The sequence below is a fragment of the Apaloderma vittatum genome, unplaced genomic scaffold, assembly GCF_000703405.1.
Source record: "Apaloderma vittatum isolate BGI_N311 unplaced genomic scaffold, ASM70340v1 scaffold1787, whole genome shotgun sequence".
NCBI lineage: Eukaryota > Metazoa > Chordata > Aves > Trogoniformes > Trogonidae > Apaloderma > Apaloderma vittatum.
In genome coordinates, this window is record NW_009726527.1 from 11,716 (window position 1) to 31,869 (window position 20,154).

Here is a 20,154-nt window from a genome sequence, read left to right on the forward strand (position 1 = left end):
GCTGAAAATTAACCAACTTTTTTGTTTCCCGAGGACTTTCACAAATTCGGACTGGATGAGACAATGTAACCAGCATGCCTCAAACTCAAAATTCAGTCCAGATATAATGACTGAGGACATCAAAAATTCAGATGTTGCTTCCAACTGCAGTCATTAAAAGCTCATTTTTTCCCCTTTGGAAATCAGCCAGGTACAGGTCTGCCAGCAATGCTTACATTGTAGGCCATGTTTCCATCATTGGAACTAATAGTCTAACAAATCCTTCACATTCACATTAAGAATTTGGCTCAGTTGCCTAAACACAGGTCTCTGGCACCCTCTGAGATGCCATAAGGTATCTTGCTTGGATCTTAGTTGCCAATCGAAAGTGGAGGCCTGCCAGTCTCATTTCATCTCAGAAATCTTACAGTAGCTCATGGCACAGATGTCTTTGTTAATGCATCTGAACTAAGCCTACAGAGACGCATGAGCAAGACATATGAAAAAAGAGAGTTCTAAACTGTTCTCCTCAGTAAGAGTGAAAGTTGATGGTTTTCTTCCAGATTGCAAGCTAAATAATTCAATTTAATTAAGCCAAAAGGATTTTTCGCCCAAGGCTTTTGTTTTATTTTGGTTTATTTTATGAAAAGGTGAAGTCGCTATGTTATGCTATACTCGGTATTAGCTACAGAACAACAAACAACCTTTGATCAAAGGTTTCACTCTTAATTTCTTCATTTTATGTGTTTCTACCAGGCAAAAAGATCAATTTTTTAAGCCATGAGAAACATCCAGTCACATTAATAGAAACTGCAGATTTGATATCAGGCTACCACTTTGAAACTGTCTTAAGTATACTTACAGCTTAGTTATAATATAGTAGAAGGATAAAATGAGAGAAAAATAAAGATCTACTGGATAACTGGATATATATAAATACAGATTTTCCTATATTTAAAATTTGCTTTAGTTATTTAATAGGGGTAGTATGAATGAAAAAAAAACAAATAAGCACCCAGTTAAAAAGAACCCTTCACAATGTGTTTAAATGAGTATGATACAGTATGGCTGATATATAGAGCATTGTACCAATAAAAAAGGTGTAAGATGCCAAATATAGGATTCAATTATGTAATTGTTATTATACTAAGTATAGAGTGTATTTTCTATTTTAGAGAAAGCAATGAAATAACAAAGAAGTACAATATCAGCCAACCCTTGTAGAGAAGAAATATTCAGATTTTAAAACTTTTGATAAAAATACAGTTATATTTCCTCCAGTAAACATAGATTCTTTCTGAAGTAGCATGTTTGTTACATGGATGGAGGAAGATGACACTTTTTCATCCAGTAATCACAAGAAACTGTAGCTAGTTTAAAACAAAGACACAAAAGTTACCTTTTTAACTACAGTATCACATTGTCTCATGGATACTGACCAGTGCCAGTAAGACATAAAGAAAAATTACCCAAGTCAAGGCAACTTTTGGAAAAGTGTCCAACATGGCATAGTGAAACTTACTTTGGATGATCTCCCAGTGGTCTTTGCCCAATGGATTTTAATAATGACTCTGGTCGAACCGATAATTTTGGTGATGTCTTGGGGCTAGTATCAGAGTCTCCACTTTCTTCATCTCCCATGGCCTTTATATAACTCCCACTTCTCATTCTTCTGCAGGGGATCTCTTCATCTTTCCCTCCAGCTGGGTATCCTCCCCATTCATCCTGAGGTACCTATCATAAAACACAAGTGTGAAATGTGCATTGTACTTCTCATATGTTTAAATACTTCCTTCCGTTTTTCATTGTACAGACAAGTAATGAATTTTTTATTCTTCAGAAACAGATCACTTAGAACTTTCTAAAGTCCCCAAACGATTTGGCAATTTAATTCCAACTTCCAGATTGAAATTTTTCAGTTTACGAATATTGGAACCTAAGGAACAACCAAGTTATGGCTTGTGAGCTGAGGTGCAGTATCTATCTACAGACATGCTTCAAATTGCAGGAAGTAGCTTAGCCTAACCTCTTAAAAACCTGTAGACAGATTTTCAGCTGATAAACATTAAGTAAGCTGATCAGGTATCTCAGCCCTAAATCTCAGTGAAAGCTGAGCACTTCACAGTCTTTTACCAACTCTTTATGGGGCTTTGGCTGCTTTTCAGGAAGGTGAGCAAAGTATTTAAGTCAAACTCAGCTGTGATTTTGGCATAAACTGATAGGATTCTGATTTCGGGCAAACTGTGAAAAAAAAAAAGAATGTGGCAATTTGTCTTTTTTTTCTTATTTAGAAGCTGCAAAATAGTTCATAGAGGCTGCAACATATTATGAATGTAGACAGTTAATTATTAATACATTTGGTGGAGGCTGCTTTCATGCAGTTGAGTTGGTTTTTCAAATAGTAAAATTAGTAGTTGGATAATTCAAAGCGGGTGGACGGTTATCTCTCTGCATTACAAATTGGCAGAGATCTGAGCAGGAATAGATTTTCCAATCCAAAGCCCTGTTTTAAGAGTTCTGGATAAACACAGCAAGCCTGTCTCTGACAGTATTGCTGATTCTTTGCTTTTTGTTTAATCTTCCAAGGTGCTGAGTCCTCTGGTCCTAATCCAGAAAGACACTTAAGCATTTACTTAACTTAAAGGATATAAGCATCTCTCTGAAATCCATTATAATGACTCATGGTTAAAAAGAAGGATGTGACAGAGTACATCAGGGACCAGGGCTGATGCACTTGGCAGCATCAAATCCTTTATCAACGTAATGACTTAATCTATATTAAACAGTATGATGGCATTATTTACCAATATACTATAAATCTGAACCTCCAGTTAAGGAGTTTCTGCACAGCAGGATGTCTAATAAAGACTTTCAAGTCAAACATTTTCAAGACTTTCTATAGAGTTCACTGTGGAACTGAAGGAAATGCTCCCATTGGTTTCAGCAGTCTTGGAAATCAGATTTAAATAACTAACATGACCTGCCTGTCATCTTTACTGCCCTTTCAAGATACATGAATTAGCCACACACCAGGTGAACAGATCTGAGGCTTTGAGTCCCAAAGAGGGATTAAGGAGGAAATCAAGTTTTAAAAGGGGGTGAACAAGTAAAGATAGGGATATTAGAAAAACAAGCTCCGGGGAGGAAAAAGAGAGATTGAAGATGAAGTCAGATAAGAAGATATGAAACAGATCACATAGATCAGAAGAACGTTAGAGGACAAAGTATCAGAGAAAAAAAATATGAGTTATATTCTTGTACAAAGTAATAGGACAGAGCATGAATCTAAATGAAATGTAGGTTAGATCATGCAAAGAAACAAACTTCACATTATTCAGCTTTGGATGGTGATTGGAAGAGCAGAATGAAAAAATTTTCCAAGCTCGAAGCCTGTAAATGTGATACATCATCCTAATTTGTTTTCTAAGATCTAGTATGTATGAGATTAATGTTGAAGGAAGGTTTTTTGAGATTCTAGGAGACCTACAGGTCATTTACATGTAGTGACAGTTGTGATAGCCAGACTCCTAACATATACAAAATAAACACATTGTCTTAAGGGTTTTTTTACACTTTATTAAGAAAAATTAATTAAAATCATACAAATATATTCTCATTTTTGAATTTTCTTTATTATTTGTACGTCAACATAGCTAAAACCAAAATCCACATGCTGAAAAAGCATTTATTGGCATGTACATGGGATCACTGCATGCAATTTTCTGTATTAAAGCTGACTTATGATGTTCAGTATTTAATACACTTCTTTCAGAAAACTCTTTAACTTTTTCATGGAATAATTATTTTGGCTTGAAATTTCCTTCCTTCATTTTAGCTCAAACATAATTAAATAGAAAGTTTAAGAAGACACTGATTAATAACCTTTTTACTTATTTGAATGCAAAAAATTATTAGTTTCTCAGCCTTCTTTTGTCTGAAATTCCATGTTCAAGTAACCAGATAAGGACTGGATTTAAATGAGTAAACACAGGCTTATTTTTTGTTTGAAGTTGAAATCTTACTTTGAAAGATAGGAATGGCTGATTTTTTTACATTAAAGTATCTAAAAAAAGAATAAGTTTCTTCACTCTGATAAGGAGTTTCATGAAGACAAATCTTATGTGCCTTACAATTTTTTGTGATTGCATTTCTTTTGCTTTCTGAATACATAAGTTGAATGAATTCCCATAAAAGTTAAAAACTGAAGAAGCCCTGCTCCATTCGTGCTTGTGACATACTCACGGTACACACAAACACATCAAGAATCTCCTTCTAATCAGAGTTACTCATTGACTATCACCGAAGCTTTTATGGTTAAACAATCATTATTCACAATTAAAATATGTGTATTTTTTTTACCCTCAAGCCATTCAAGGGAGAAGAATACAGGGAAAAACACAGGGAAAATGCTCCTGGAGCCTGGCAAGCAAGTTTGTTGATGTATTCTCTCAGAAGGTTTCATGCAGAGCTTAGCAAAACAGCCCGAGCCCTTTGCTATCTTCAAAAGCCAATGCAAGGGCCCTTGACATTGTTTTTTTTCTCACAGATTGAGAACAGAAGCAAAATCTAAGTACCAGTTCGGGTTGGTTCATCATTGACTTTAGCTGGTAGGTTAAATACTTGGAAAAAATCTTTCCAAATTCAGGTAATCTCAGATCCCAACAGAGCTTTAAAGAAGAGCAGAAGTATTAGACTAGTGCAGGAAAGATTTCTATTTTGAAATATTAACAGAAATAGTTAACAGTGTGTGCGAGGGTCATCAGATGTATATTTTCCAAAACAAGAAAAGGGCTTTGCAGCTTGCAGAAATGCTTTCTTACGATAGTTACCAGCCCCTGAAATTCCCATCTGCAGGGCTTGCAGCTGCTAATTGGGAATAATTACCCTAATTATCTACTTGCATATAGTGATGAGTGCTGATATTTATAATGTCTAAAAAGGCCTTCCTTCTGTTCTAGATGTTAACATGAATCTTTGTATATGCAGTTTCTATCCACAGAGGAGTTAGACTGCATATTACCATATGAATTTCCTCTTGTAAGAACAAGGGGTTGACAAGGTCTGGATCTTTTCACTTAATTTTGTTACCGGCTGCTGATTTGGTTATAATTTCTGCAAAGAATGATGAGTCTCTTCCTTAAATTACATGCACTGTTGTTGTGAGGAGCACAGCCACGTTCAGGAAATTTGGGATCTTTTAGTTGTCAAGCTACTGATTCAATGCAATCTTACAGTAGTCACCTAGGGCAAATTTTATTAAAGCACTGATACCTAAACATTACTACATTTTACGGAGCTAATTCTGAGGTTGAATTCCGTAATTTTAGGTTAGGACCCTAAATTTCCTAAATTCCCCATAAATGGCATTCAGGAGAGTTAGCTCCCTCAGAGTAGCATCCAACAGGAACCAAAAAGTCCCTTTACTTAGCAAACAAAATGCAGAGCATGAAGAAAAATACCGAATGCTGTCCCTTTCCTGGGTTTATTGTTTTACAGGCAAGAAAGCCCTTCTGTCATTTCCTATTCACAGCCTAAAAACACCTCCTGAAGAACAAATTTGGATGTTTTTTCAAAGAACTGGACAGCCTTATTCTTTTCTTCCATGAGAAAATGGATGTGGAAGTGAGAGATGCTACTGCTCACCTTCTAACCAAGTGCTTGTGAAGGAGAAGACTTAAGGGTTGGACTAGATGAACCCTAAGGTCCCTTCCAGCCTAGGCCATCCTATGATTCTATGATTCTATGATTATCTGGAAGGGAGGTTAGTTGTAGTCCCCGGGCCAAGCACTCGCACGAATTTTCTGTGAAAGGGTGTTTGGATAAAACTTGTGGAACATCTTAACAAAGGAAGAAAACAAGGATGAATTCACCAAACCTCCAGAACAAACTAGGACTCATGGAATTGCTAAGGTTGGAAGGGACTCTGGAGGTGTCTAAATGAACCTCCTGCTCAGAACATGGTTGGGTACAGCAGGTTGCCCATGGCTATGTCCAGCTGGGTCTTGAATGTTTGCGATGATGAAGACTTCACAACCTCTCTAGGCAACCTGTTCCAATGTCTGACTACACTCAGGGGGAAAAAGTTTTTCCTCACATCTCATCAGAGACAGATAATCTAGGCTCCCACTCAGGAACGAGAGCTAGCAGCGTGAATACCCATCTTGCATCTAAGAAATAGTGATGTAAAAACTGGAAGAACTAATGGAGTATGCATCCCCCTGGACTTCTACCACTTTTAATTCACGTTTTTTTATTTCAGTTTATGATTTAGCTAAGGAAGTTGAACTGACAACAGTCCCTGGCATTTCAGGACAGATCTGCTCCTGTTGTTCCATGCATTTCTATAGCATTTGCTCCCTACTCCCAGAATTTTAAAGGTGTTCCACCACTAAACTGCTGAGCTGCTTAAAATCTGGCATCTCACTTTACTATCTAAAATGAAACACTTCTAAATATATGGCTTCAGCTGAGCGAGCTTACTCTCACTTCTTCATATTTCTCATTCTTAAAGGTTAAAATGAGGATTACCTTCCTCATCGGAGTCCTGTGAAATTTAATTAGCATGCAGATGTAAAATGCATTGAAATATTCATTATGACCCAAATCTTATTTTAGTAACACAAATTTCACATTTTAGAGAAGGAGAAGCTGTCTGTGAATGAAATTAAGACTATAGATGACATGAAGAAGGATAAAATATGAAACACTATGTAGTGGATATGTAATTTTTGTAGTTTTATGCTTTCTCAGCCTGGTCAAGAAGATGACACCACCCGCCCCATTCCTTCCACACACAATCTGAAGTATAGGTAAGAGATTTTTGCTTAAATCACAACTTCTTCAAGAAGAAAAACAGCCACTGTGCACAGCTGCAAGTAGAAGAAAGTAGATGACAATCTTCAAGGCAGACAGAAGGGCTTTTTAGCATGGTAGACAGTTTCCTTATTATAATGGGAAGTGGGAGCTGGACTTCCTGAACTTCCAAAATTTTTGCTGAAGAAAGAACACTGACCAATTACTAATAATTTTCTTCTGAAGTTAATGACACTAATAACATTCCTCTGTTTACTGCCTGTGGACTCTAGACCCTATTGGTCCCACTTTTTCCAGGAGGGAAGAGTTCAGAATCTGAAAATAAAACTTTGATTCCTAAGTATCTAACTTTGGGTCTACACCACAACACCAGTCTTAGTGCACGTCTAAACAAGTTTTTTTTTCTGTACTTTTTTTTTAATGTGCTGATTCATTGTTCAAATAATACAATTTATACAACAAGGCCATTCCAAAATCTCTACAAAATATACCAGGGACAACTTCTCACCACTAACAATTACAGTCTTCCTAATTAGCTTTAATTTTCACATGCCACCCTCTCCTTCCTGAACTCCTTGACAGCTCACAAGCACAGAGAGTTCCTGCAGCATTCTCTGAAAGTCCCCTGATTGTATCCATCAAGGCAGGAGCTAATGTGAGAAAGCAATGGGCATCTCTGCCTTGCCAGCCAGTCTCTCCAGGCTTTGCTATGAACAGTCACTGGAGAGAAAGAAAACCACGTAGATCCCAAACATATGCTTTACACTGGGTTGAAAACAACTTGAATTCAGCAATTTGGGAGTTGGGAATGGACTGGACACCCATACAGACATCACAAACATAATATTCCAGCCAGGAGCTGTTCAAATTAGCAGACCAGTACTAGCATTATTTTATTGCCTGATTTTAGCTCTTCATGTGTAGTTTCATGCAAAGCCACACTAGCTGATCCTTGATAGAACGAAGACTTTTGTCCAGTGCAGCCAGGATTGCTTAGTCATCACTTCTATATTTTCTACGGAAATGTTCTTTTCATTTAAATAACACTTTATAACTCATATCTCAGCAGTGATAAACTAAAAAATAAAAGAACCATCACTGTGTTTCCTAACTGGTTCTCCAGCAACAATGTGAATTGTAATCTGAGGATGGCCAAATACTGTAAACAGTGTTGTGAGGACTTTGTTATACAGTTTGGATGAGTGTGAGCCAAGTGCCCACCTCATGATTGCTCATATTCCTGGCAAAGACCCTTGCAGTTCAGCCACCTGCAAATCCTCTGCTATGTTGCTGGGTCTCCCCGGGACCCTCTGGACTCCTGTCTCTGGGACTCTTTGTGCTGGTTTGATAGGGTGGAGCGAGGTGCAGCCAGATGGCAGGGGTGGGCTTGTCCACACTGGAAGTGATTTTTAGCCTGCTAAGCCTGGAGATCACTGAGCTCGTGCCAGAACTTTGATACGATATGACTGAAGGGAGGACTTGTCCTGTACTTAAATGGGAACCTATATATATATATATATATATACAGCCTCTCAATCCTGTACCCAGGAACTGTTTAGGGAAATACTGTCTGAACTGGATGAAAACAATGCCCACAACACGCTGAGCCATGTAATGGTTTAGAGGATCAGGAAGCAGGCCAAGGAAACTATCCTGACACGATGCAGCTTGATAGCATAGATGTAGCATAAGGTAGTAATTATTTTAATAATAGAGGTGCACAGAAGCATCAAAATCCAAAACTTGGAACTTCTCATGCTTTCCACAAAATGCGGCACTTCTGCCAATTAATTTGCTGTAGTCATGCACCCATGGTTTGTTTTTCTATCTCTTTACCTTTTGGGGCCAGCTCATAGCTACAGTTTCCTTTAAATTTTTCTGTATATATTGAATTAATTTAATTACAATGTGCATTCTGCTAAAACAAGCATCGAAAAGCTAAAGACTTAAACTGGATTGCAGCTTATCACTTATTAGAGGTGAAGGGGAGCCAAGAATATACCTTCCAAAAGGGAGGTAGAGGGGGTCCAGGGGACAAAATATCAGCAACTGAAGATAATGACAAGATTTCCTAGCAGACATTTTGGGAGAGGGAAACTGCATTGCATGAAGCACATTTGCAGGGTGAATGGAGCCCAGCTATCTGCACAGCACAGTGAAGAACAGAAGCCTGATTTTTGTGACTGGTGATGCTGTGGGAGATGAGACTCTCCGAGTGGGTAAAGCATGTGCTGCTGCTCATGGTCACCTGCATCCCCAGTGCTCCCACAGGCAGCCCGGGTTCTGTACAGCATGGTACAGGTATTGCAGTGCCTTCCTATTCTGTCCTTTTCTTGCCACTTCCAGACAGGGGAAAATAAAATATGATCAGCCCTGACTCTCAGCATTGCATAACCTATCAGTAAAAATCACCTGTAGGTCCCTCTGGAAATATCTTTGCCATTACCGCTGTAGACACCAAGGGAAATTCAGAGTTGTCACCTTCTCCTTACCTATGTGAGTGGGGCAAGACCCTACAGACCATTCGTGGTCACGGAAGTATAGAGTAAGAGACAGAAATGCCCTTAAAGGAAAAAAAAAAGGAGAGGTGCTCCCAACACACTTACAGAACCTCTAAAACCACAGAGCCCGCAGATATAGCAAGGACTCCGAATGTCGCAGAGCTATTATAAGGCTGGAGAGGAAAGAAGAACCTAAAAGGCAGCAAACTCAGGGCTGACCCAAAAGATGGCCTGTAGTAAACAGTGTTTTCTTTAACCTAAGCAGAAAACTCTATCATCGATTTTTTTTCTATTTGTTATAGGGCTACTATCGATAAAAACAGTGCATGTCTTTAAAACATAATTTTAAAGGCTACATATGATATATTTCTTTCATCCATTTTTCTCAGTTAACTAATGACTGACAGTTTCAAACAGTTAATCCTAGATGACTCCAATTATTTACCTTACAGAGTGAAATGCCTGTTTTTCCTGTCTAACTACTAAATAACGCTTAATTATCTGCACACTTTTCAAAAGACCAGATTCCCTACTAAAAGTACCAGGGACCCCGTCCATAGAGACATTCAGCCATTTAAACACACCTGCACCTCCACTTTAAAGGAAACCTTCAAGAACAGCGCTGTAAGGTGGCCAAAACCAAATGGATAAAGAAAAAATAAATTAATGCAGCACTTATGAAAGCTTCGTCATTTTCCACAGTCACCTCCTTGCAGGAAAAATGGTTTAGACTGCTCAGGAGTGGAGCTGGGTCTGCCCTAGGCAGCAAGCCTGCAGCATAGGAGAGTGTGCAGTCATTACAGCCCCGAGCACGTGTTCCTGGCAGTCTGGTTTGACAGATGCAACTGGCCTGAGTGTATAAAATAATAAGTTAGTCATGGCTGAAAACTTCTTCAGACCCAGCAACACCTTTGGGTAACAACTACAAAGGTCAACCTTCAGCATCAGTGAAATGAACATTGAAAAAAAATTGGCAACACGCTGTACTAATGTTATAAAAGAGCACAATTCCCCCTGATTAAAGGGCAGTGGGGTCACGGCCTCCCTTTCCTACTTCTAGCTTTGGCATTTCTACAGTAATAGGGACTTGTTTTGGCAGCTTTAAGAAAATACTACTCTGAAATTTTTCTGCTCGTTTGGAACAAAGCTTCAGCAATTCATTTCAGCCAATATGAGGATCCTACAGTGAAGTAACAGCTTTATTAAATCCTTTTTATTAATATTCTTAAAATCACTAAGTGCAATACTTCAGAGACATGACGGGTATGGAGAGCATAAGGAACAAGTCCAAGTGGCTGAGCTTGCTGCTCTGTGTGGTAGGATTACACCCTTACTGCCTGGCGAGTAACTCTGCAGAGCAGCCCTAGGTGCTGCACCAGTTGTCGCAGGCTGACCCGAACACTGCGAACGGACTGTGGGGCACTAACTACCCCATCAGCGCCCTTTTTCTCTGGGCATTACTCCTGCACATCTCCACTTCAGACTGGGAGAGCACAAGACTAGCTGAGATGTTTGGTCCCGTTAGAGCTGGGATGTGTCCATGCTGATTTATGATGCAGACTACCCTGCTACCCTACTATTTATACTAGCTTTTCCTGCTGTGGAAAGAACCCAGTTAATTTTTGAGTGGTGGCTGGTCATAAATCATTGTGAAGGCAGTGTGGGTGATAGTGATTTGGATGCTAGTACCAAAACTCTGCTAGCTCTGGCTAACTCCACAGTATGCATCAGTTGCTACAGTACTGCATATAGTTTCTGAAGTTCGTATATGGGTTTTATGTCAAGCAAACAGATACAATTTAGCTTCACAAAGATGAAGTGCTGAGAAAGGTGCATTGAGTTGACATCCATCCATCCTTGCAAAATAGAGGGAGAGTGCGACGCATAGCATGTTTCTTGAAGGCAATAATCTTGTTTGTGGGAATATGTCTTGTTCCTGGAAAAGCTCCTGGAAAAACGTAACTGAGGGCTTAACGCCTATTTGTCCATTAGCTTGTCCTCAAAGCTCTTCTCCTTGTAGGTATAACTTAAATCAGCAGAGTCTTGTTGAAATTGCTGCTTTCTTTCTTTTTCTTTTTTTAAGAGACCAACTCTTGTGCTTCTCTTTCATTCGGCAGAGTACGTAGCTGACATTATTACCCACATGCTTAGCAATGCCACTGCTGTAACGGATGACGCTAGTGCTTAAATGCACTAGGAAGACAGGAGTGGGCTGAAGCCATTTTTAGAACAACGTGCTATTTTCTTTTTTAGTGCTGACTCATTCACTGTACCTTGTGGTGTGTTTACCTTGACTGCTTGCTGCTTTGCAGGCTGTTGAATGGCTGAGGGAGGAATATTAATCAGTGACACGAAGCACTGTGCTCCAGAACTTCAGTGACGGTAAGTGCTGTGCTCTTGCCTATCTTTTCTGCTTTATTGTAGGAATTACTTTTCTTTCACTAACATTCACAAGTATTTCGGTCCTGGAAACTGCAAGCGGCACTTTAGCATTCACCATTTTAGCACAGCTAATAGTTCATATCCATTTTTTCTGTTGAAAATCTTTGCTCCTCACTAGTACTCATATCAAAATGAAATTAATCAAAGTCATTGCACTGTATATGTGTGGAACCTAATTAGCCAAAACAGCTGATGAAGACAGAAGAGATCTCAAAACTCATTTATCTTTTTCTTAACATATTTTATATTAAAATTATATGGAAAACAGCAGCAGCAGCAGCTACAGCTAAAACTATACAAAAGTGCATTTCACTGCATATGTGAGCTACTTGGGCTAGTCTGCCTGCTCAGTGGGCTGACAGAAGTATTTAGTGCCCATAAATGCATTTGTAGCATTTGTCTGCATTCAAAACAGAAATTAAAGGCCTGTACAGAAAACCTGTTGCTAATCACAGAATCACAGAATGTCAGGGGTTGGAAAGGACCCCGAAAGGTCATCTAGTTCAACCCTCTTGCGAAAGGAGGATCACCTAGAGTAGGTCACACAGGAACGTGCCCAGGCAGGTTTTGAATGTCTCCAGAGAAGGAGACTCCACAACCTCCCTGGGCAGCCTGTGCCAGTGCTCTGTCACCCTCACAGTGAAAAAGCTTTACCTAATGTTTTTGTAGAACGCCCTATGCTCCAGCTTGTGTCTGTTGCCCCTTGTCCTATCACTGGACATCACTGAGAAGAGCCCGGCTCCATCTTCTTGACACTCATCCTTTACATATTTATAATTGTGAATGTGGTCACCTCTCAGCCTCCTCTAAGCCAAAGAGACCCAGCTCCTTCAGCCTTTCCTCATAAGGCAGATGTTCCACTCCATGATCTTCTTTGTGGCTCTGCGCTGGACTCTTTCAAGCAGTTCCCTGTTCTTCTTGAACTGAGGGGCCCAGAACTGGACATAATAATCATTCACATGAATATGATAAATGCTGTTAAGTGTCCAGTTACAAATGCCTGCTCTTTCGTCTTACAGAATTATAGAACTGTTTACACTGGAAAAGACCTTTAAGATCATCAAGTCCAACCATTAACCCAGCAATGCCAGGTCCACCACTAAATCATGTTCCTAATGCTCTCATCTAACGTTTTTTTTAAACACCTCCAGGAATGGGGACTCAACCACTTCCTTGAGCACCCTGCTCCGATGCTTAACAACTCTTTCAGTGAAGAAATTTTTCCTCACATCCAATCTAAACCTTCCTTGGTGCAACCTGAGGCCACTTCCTCTTGTCTTATTGCTTGTTACTTGAGAGAGGAGACCAACCTTGCTACAACCTCCTTTAAGGTAGTTGTAGAAAGCAGTAAAGTCTCCCCTCAGCCTCCTTTTCTCCAGGCTAAAACCCCCCAGTTCCCTCAGCCACTTCTCATATGACTTGTTCTCAAGACCCTGCACCACCTTCAGTGCCCTTCTCTGGACATGCTCCAGCACCTCAACATCTTTCTTGTAGTGAGGGGCCCAAAACTGAACACAGTTCACTCTTCACCACAGCTCTTGTGCTGTTAGTTGCTTCATGTTACAGCTAGACTGATTAAATAACAAGGTGGAGCACAAAACGTATTCCCACTCTTCACCACTCCTTTCTCTCTGTATGTCCCCACCACCCTCACTGCAGCAGGAGTGATGCAAATCTGATCCGAGCTTTAGCTGAGAAAAAGAATCACTTTTTTTATATAGGTTTACTTCTGCTAATTTAATTCTCTTGAATTGTCCACTTCAGATGGTTTAGATGACTACCCACACTGGAAGAAGGCACATGGACTGAATCGCCTCTAACTTACAATAACACCCAAGTTGATCCCCAAGCTGCAAGGACTGTCTATGGAGCAGCAGGGAATGGGAAACCCTAAGAGAGAAGCCAAAGACTAAGTTTGGAGACTTATCAGTTTAAAGAAATACCTGCTTTCAACTCTAGGACATGACTTAAGCATATAATGTGCAGGTGCCTTCAGAACCTCTTTTCTTACCTCCTACTTTCAAGTGAATTTGGTAGAAGCTCCCTTCTTAAAAAGAGATTTCCTTTGTTCACTCTACAGAGTTTCAATTTTAAGGAAAAAACAGCTCAGTAATCACTGTGGAAGACAAAATGGAAGCCCAGAAACACAACACAGAAAACATGGTCTCGAACAGAGGCGTAAGACACTGCTATGGTCTTCCAGTTTGGGGCTCAGTATACCAAAACAGAAACAGAAGTAACAATATTTTATACTGATGTTGAAATAAAAAAAAGGTAACAAGAAGGAGACCAGTAGATAGAAAAGTGAGTCAGATATGGTGAATCCTCATATAAATAGGTAGCGAAATAAAGGCCACATATGCATTATAAATTTATAATATTAATACATAAACATAGAAAAAAAATATTATTATGGGGCATGTTTATGTATTCATGCATAAGATTTCTGAAGGACTACAATTTCACAGCTTTACTTTAAAAAAAATTAAAAAATATATAGCTGACATCATTCAGGAGAAATTTCTTTTAATATGTTTTGTAATGCTATAAACACAGAGATCCTGCGAAGGGCCTGGGGTTTTACACTAATCTGCTCACTTGTGCACCTCAGGGAAATCTGCTGCTGCATAATCAGCTTCATAATCCTTTGAATTCTCATTGGCAGATATGCTGGAGCAAGGCAGTAAACTCTCCTGGCTAGGGTTCCTAACATTTTTCTCTACCTTTCTCAGTTTCTGAACCTAATGATTATTTTTATCCAATTATTATTTAGTGATGCTTCTTATACTGCCATTAGAAAAGTTAAATATCCCTCCTCAGTCCTTCAGACAGAGTAATTCTAAATCTACAATTACTTGAAAGGACCTTGTAGAGAGGTTGGTGCTGGTCTCTTCTCACAGGTAATTAGGGACAGAACCAGGGGGAATGGTTGCAAGTTGCAACAGGGCAAGTTTAGGCTGGACATTAGGAAGAAATTCTTTATGGAAAGAGTGGTCAGACACTGGAACAGACTGCCTAGGGAGGTGGTTGGGTCGCCATCCCTGGAGGTGTTCAAGTGTCGTTTAGATGGGGTGTTGGGTGATATGGTTTAGGGGTGACCTTGTAGTGCAGGGTCAATGGTTGGACTTGATGATCCCAAGGGTCTTTTCCAACCTGATCTGTTCTATGATTCTATTCAAATGTGCAGTGATTAACAAATTACATTTCCTGAGTGAGACAGAAAGTTCATGGCAGAGCTAATAATGGGACTTATATCTGTGGTCTTAATGATTACAGTGTGACAGTGCAGCATCCCTCAAAGTAGAGGTTTCAAAACTAAGCATTTAGTTATGACATTGACAGAATGGGGTCCCTCCAGTTTGTCTGCCGGCCTTGGGCTAGTGAATAAGCCAGACACTCAGTCTGATGGATAACTATGCTCTGACTGGCATATTCAGATTCTACAGAACATGTATTTTATTTCAATATTTTGTAATAAGAATATACCTGTTACAGAATTCCTGTTATTACTGCTTTGGACACAACTATAGATTCTTTATGTCAGTAACTGAGCATTTGAGTCTTAATAAATTTCTATTATAAGGATCCTTGTGAATAGCGAATGGCTACTATCTCATTTTTAAATGGGCTCAAAACCCAAAGTCTCTGGTGTAGCAAAAGTTTACATTCACATCTGCTGGATTTTAAGCTGGATGAGTCTACCAGTGTATGAACCTTTCTAATTACTGCATGAAAATTCCCTTCTGTAGTCATCCCAATTCACAAAAACCATAAAACAAGGACTTGGCAAAAAATGTGCTTTCCTGCTCCCTATGCTTGCCACTGGGCTTGATCTAAAGCTTAGTGATAACCAAGTTAGTTTGCGAACGCAGTGTTTCACCCTCACTTGAAGACACTGATATAATATAATTGGGAGTAAGGAGGAGGCCCATTAAAAGTAAAGACTGGTGGCTTATGTGAAAAAAAATGAGGCGTAAAGAAGGAAGAAGAAACAATGAAATGTGATGAGAAGGAAAGCCCAAAACCCAGCAGAGATGTAGAGGAATCAGAGCTGTCTGTGCAGAAGTAGGAGTACGTTCTGGTGAGGAAAAAAATAGCCATAACTAAACTTCTCTGTATTGTCAGAGCTGTACACGTAGTTTTAGAACACAGACACAAGTGGAAGTCTCTGCACAGGACATGATTCCAGTTCTGGCTTGTTGAGTTAGATTAATAACTTCCAGGGAAGTGCAGGCTGTTTTACATATATGAGAACTGTATTTTGATATGATAAAATATTACAGGTCCCAGTCTATATTGGAATCAGTTTGCATGGCAATGCTATGAAGGCTGCAATTTCTTTCCTTTCACTGCAGTGAGGAACTCTCCCTGTTTCGGAGGGGAGGACTGATCCTGGATATCTGCATGTGTGTTTGAACACATCTAGCTCTTCAAGTGTGACGACTTATTATTGGACTCTTATTGCTCAGCGGGGAAAAGAGCGTGGCACAGAAGTACAACAGTAGTTGCTAGTCTGTGTTTGTTAGCTTCTGCAGAGCCCACAGGAATAGAAAATCTCCAGATACGTAAATCTGCAGTGGAGGTTTGCCCACGTTAATGTGAGAATCAGGTAAATTCTGGAGAAAGAGAAGTTCCTTGAAAAGAAATAAAATAAGAGGTACTCAGAGCAGTGTGGGCTTTGCAGGTGGTAGTTGGCAAAAATACCTAAGGGAATATTTGTACACTGTGGTTTTTTTTCCTATGGCAAAGTTAGCTGAAGAAGTTCTACTGCCAGCTACTCCCTCCTTTCTGGTCTGCTCCCACTGCACTTCTCTGTACACCCTGATGTGCTCATGTCACTTGTCATGGGACTGTGCTGGACCTAGGCAATGTAAATGATGCAAATGTATAAACAAGTATTTTGGAAGCTAATTTTTAAACCCATATTACTCTAAGATTCAGATCATCATGCATCACTGTAAATGGCTACACTGTTATGACTCTGGGGTGGCAAATGGCAGCAAGCAGTAGGCAAAGCAGTTTAAATGTAGGAGAAAATGGGAGCTTCTTGGCTGCTGCCAGAGAAAACAACTGTGCAGATCACCACCACAAATAGTCTGAGTTCCAGGCCTGAAATATTTATCTGCCTAAGGTACCCATGTAACTTTTAACAGGGATAGCTTACAAGATGGTCTCTAAAGAGGCTCAGTTCAATACAATCTTGGGTGACCCAGTCACTAAAAGGAAGTTTGTGAGTAATCGTCATCATCACAAGGCAACTGGATACACCAGTAAATCCATTCTCTTGTTACTTACAAAAACCTGGAGAAAAGGAATAAAAGAACGCCAAACCAGGATTCCACGCAATTTGTGTTTAAAATCACTCATTCACAGATGTATTAGAAACACTTTTTCTAACCCCCAGACTGCTGGGAGAACTGGCCCTTTTTTAGTTATATATATGGATTTTATCAAGATGTTTAGTGTGATCTCCAAAGATGAAGACACATTCACTGGCCTTAACCTAATTTTTATCACATTGGTTTTACAGTTTTTAATCTGTGTGATGAAAGCTAGAGTTTTCTCACTTTCATGGAATATCTGTATTAGGTGAGCCATGCAGATGTTCTTTGTAATATCTGTATATTTGTAATATACAGATTACCCTTGCATTTTTTATGATGACTATGGCATAGACTGTGGTGCTTTTCTCATTACAAATCTTAAGAAAATCTTCCTCTTACCTGAAGGTAATGGCATGGCCTCAAGGAAGGTTTGATTTCCTGATGAACCAGAGGCTTATCTAAGTTCAGTGATGATTTGCGATAAGCTTCTTTAGCCTGACTTACTGTAAGCGTGGACCAAGAACTCCTTTTCATATATTTACCATCAGGGGTCATTGCTAGCCCTTCACAAGCCGAACACTTCACGTCATTGTTACTTTTGGAAGTCTTCAATGAGAGATCCCCAAAATGCCCCTGGAGCGCCTCAGGATAGCAATGGGATATATGATCTGCATGGTGCCTATTGACCACACTAGGGGTTCGGTAAGTGCTATCGCTGTCCAAATTATCATCAGAGCTCCACCAGCTGCTCATTCCAGATTTATGCTTGCTTTCCGGTTTTCGCTCCTTACTTTTACTCCGTTTGCTATGCTTGGAATGGTGCCCGTGATGATGGTCGTCCCCTCGGCTGTCTCCCTTCGTTCCATTAACGTTGCCCTTGGATGATCCTTCCAGAGAATGAGATTTAGTAAAAAGTTTCTGGACTGAATGAACGAGGTGGCGTATTCTTCCCGGGCTCTCACTGCGCTGTTCCGCAGCTGTTGAGGTCCTCTGGTACTGTAAAGTGTGAAACCCATCCCGGTGAAGAGGAAGCTGTTTCTCAAACTGGTCCAAAAGATTTGCAGGAATACGGTTAATCTTAGGGTTACCGTGAGACATGGCGCAGTCGTCTCTTGAGTCGTAATGTGAGCTGTAGTGCATTCTGGGGAAAGTGCTACTTGACATGTGATCGCCCATTACCATGGGCATCATCATGCATTCCGAATGAATGGAGCTGCGTGGCGAGCAACGATGGTGGTCCATCGGGCAACTCTCCGTGGGGCTGAGAAGATACGATTGCCTTGGCTCCTGCCCATGGTGGATATGGTCGTGGGTGTGTTCACAATCTTCAGGGGATGCTAAGCCACAAGTATGAGCTGAACATAACTGTGGTTGGTTGCGACTACCAGATAATCCTTTCATATTCCTCGGAGCAGGAGAATATCTTTCTTCATTGAAGTGCTGAGAAGGTGACCATGAGTACTGCTGGTCTGTCAGGAGAACACATAAAACCTATGTTATGCGTCTGATTAAAAGTTTAACTTGCAAAATCCAAGGATATTGCAAAACTAACTATTTTTTTCTCCATAAGCTTGATGGAAAGCCTCACCATTCAGGGAATTTCATTAAACATTTTAAAACCGGTTAAAATTGCTCACTAAGAGCAAATTATGGGGTGAATGTAGCCTCCTTCCTGCTTGCAGTTCTGTCTGCTAGCTGTTCTAAATTTTATGAAGCTATTCATTATGCAAACTTACTCAAAAAGATTTAATGGATTCAAGTATTCAGTTTATTATTTGATATTTGGGATTCATGTCAAGTTCTGTGGCTAGTCATTTAAGATACATGAGTCTAGTTTCTATTAGTTTTTCAGCTGGTTATCTTAACCTAAATGTGTCCTGTCTCCATGAGGTTTTTTTCCTGCTGTGAACTGAACTTCATTTCCTTGAATGAATCTCAGTTTCAGGATCCTGAGTTCACTGTTCATAAACATAAATAATAAACATCAAAGAGGAAAAGAATATGAACATGCTGAAATGAAGCTTAATTTTTATATCATTAAAGAGTTTATGAATAATCATTTAATACTATTGGAACATCTGTTGTCCTTATTCCAGAAGTATTACCACTATCCTCATGCATGTGAAGTCTTCTCTGTTAGGCAATTTTTCCCTTTTTATGTCCAAATTACAAAATACTTATTCAACAACTATCTTATTCCTTATACCTTCAAGTATCTCTAGGTGCAAGCTATGGGTTTTTATATACCTGACTATTTGTTCCTATGGATCATATGCTCCAAGTTGTAGTTATTAAACAAGAATGATTACTAAATAAGAGTCGCTTGTAAGCAAAGATTTTGATATTCAAGCCTTTGATTTTTTTTTATCTCTCATACAATTTCTTGCAGCTGTCAAATGCTACAAACAGAAAATTAAAAATCCCAGAAATGCTTCAATTTGATTTTCGCATTCAAGTTCCCTCTTCAGCTTCAGCTTATTTAAGCAACATTTCAAAAGCAGACAAAGACATAGGATGCAAGATAATCCTTTAGAGGATCAGACAGATGCATAAGTGTTTATACAACCCACTTAGCACGGTCTTTCTGCAAACTCGCTCTAAGGAATCTAAATAATCTTGCACAGGAGCCCAGTACAAGGAAGTCGAAGACCTCAAGCAGAATGGAAGCCAGAGAATATGTATTTATTACATATAAAAATATAATGGGACACTGGAGACCAGCGCCTAGAGATAACACAGTAGCCAACAGCACTTTGAGGGTTTCTAAGCATATGACAAAACTCTCCTAAATCATACTCCCACTGCTGGTGAAAACTCAATGCCTGGGTATGGTCATGAACCAGATCAATACTCATATCCCTTTAATTTTATTCAGGTAATAAGTGTTATGTCACGATACCTTCAGTGCAGAATGCAATTTGTTGCATGGCTTTAGCATCAGCAATCTCACAACCTAAATGCTCTAAATTTCCTATAGTGAAAGACGCTTAATTTTATTACATCTTAATTTCAACAGAGCTCCACATAATGTTTTAAAATGAATGTAGCATTAAACTAATAGACAATAAAGTATTCTTCATCTGAGGCATAATCCT

General features: G+C 39.4%; 1 protein-coding gene across 1 annotated transcript in view; it reads right to left on the reverse strand.

Moving 5' to 3' along the window:
- Positions 1–1,501: 1,501 nt before the first annotated feature.
- Positions 1,502–20,154, reverse strand: part of LOC104276848 (disks large-associated protein 2-like) — a gene marked incomplete at its 3' end in the record, with an annotated part of 32,560 nt that continues 13,907 nt past the window's right edge. The window contains exons 2-3 of the mRNA XM_009873301.1: positions 17,459–18,528; positions 1,502–1,713 (exon numbers count right to left, since the gene is read on the reverse strand). Of these exons, the coding sequence (XP_009871603.1) occupies positions 1,502–1,713; positions 17,459–18,460 (1,214 nt within the window). The remainder of the gene's footprint in view (positions 1,714–17,458; positions 18,529–20,154) is intronic.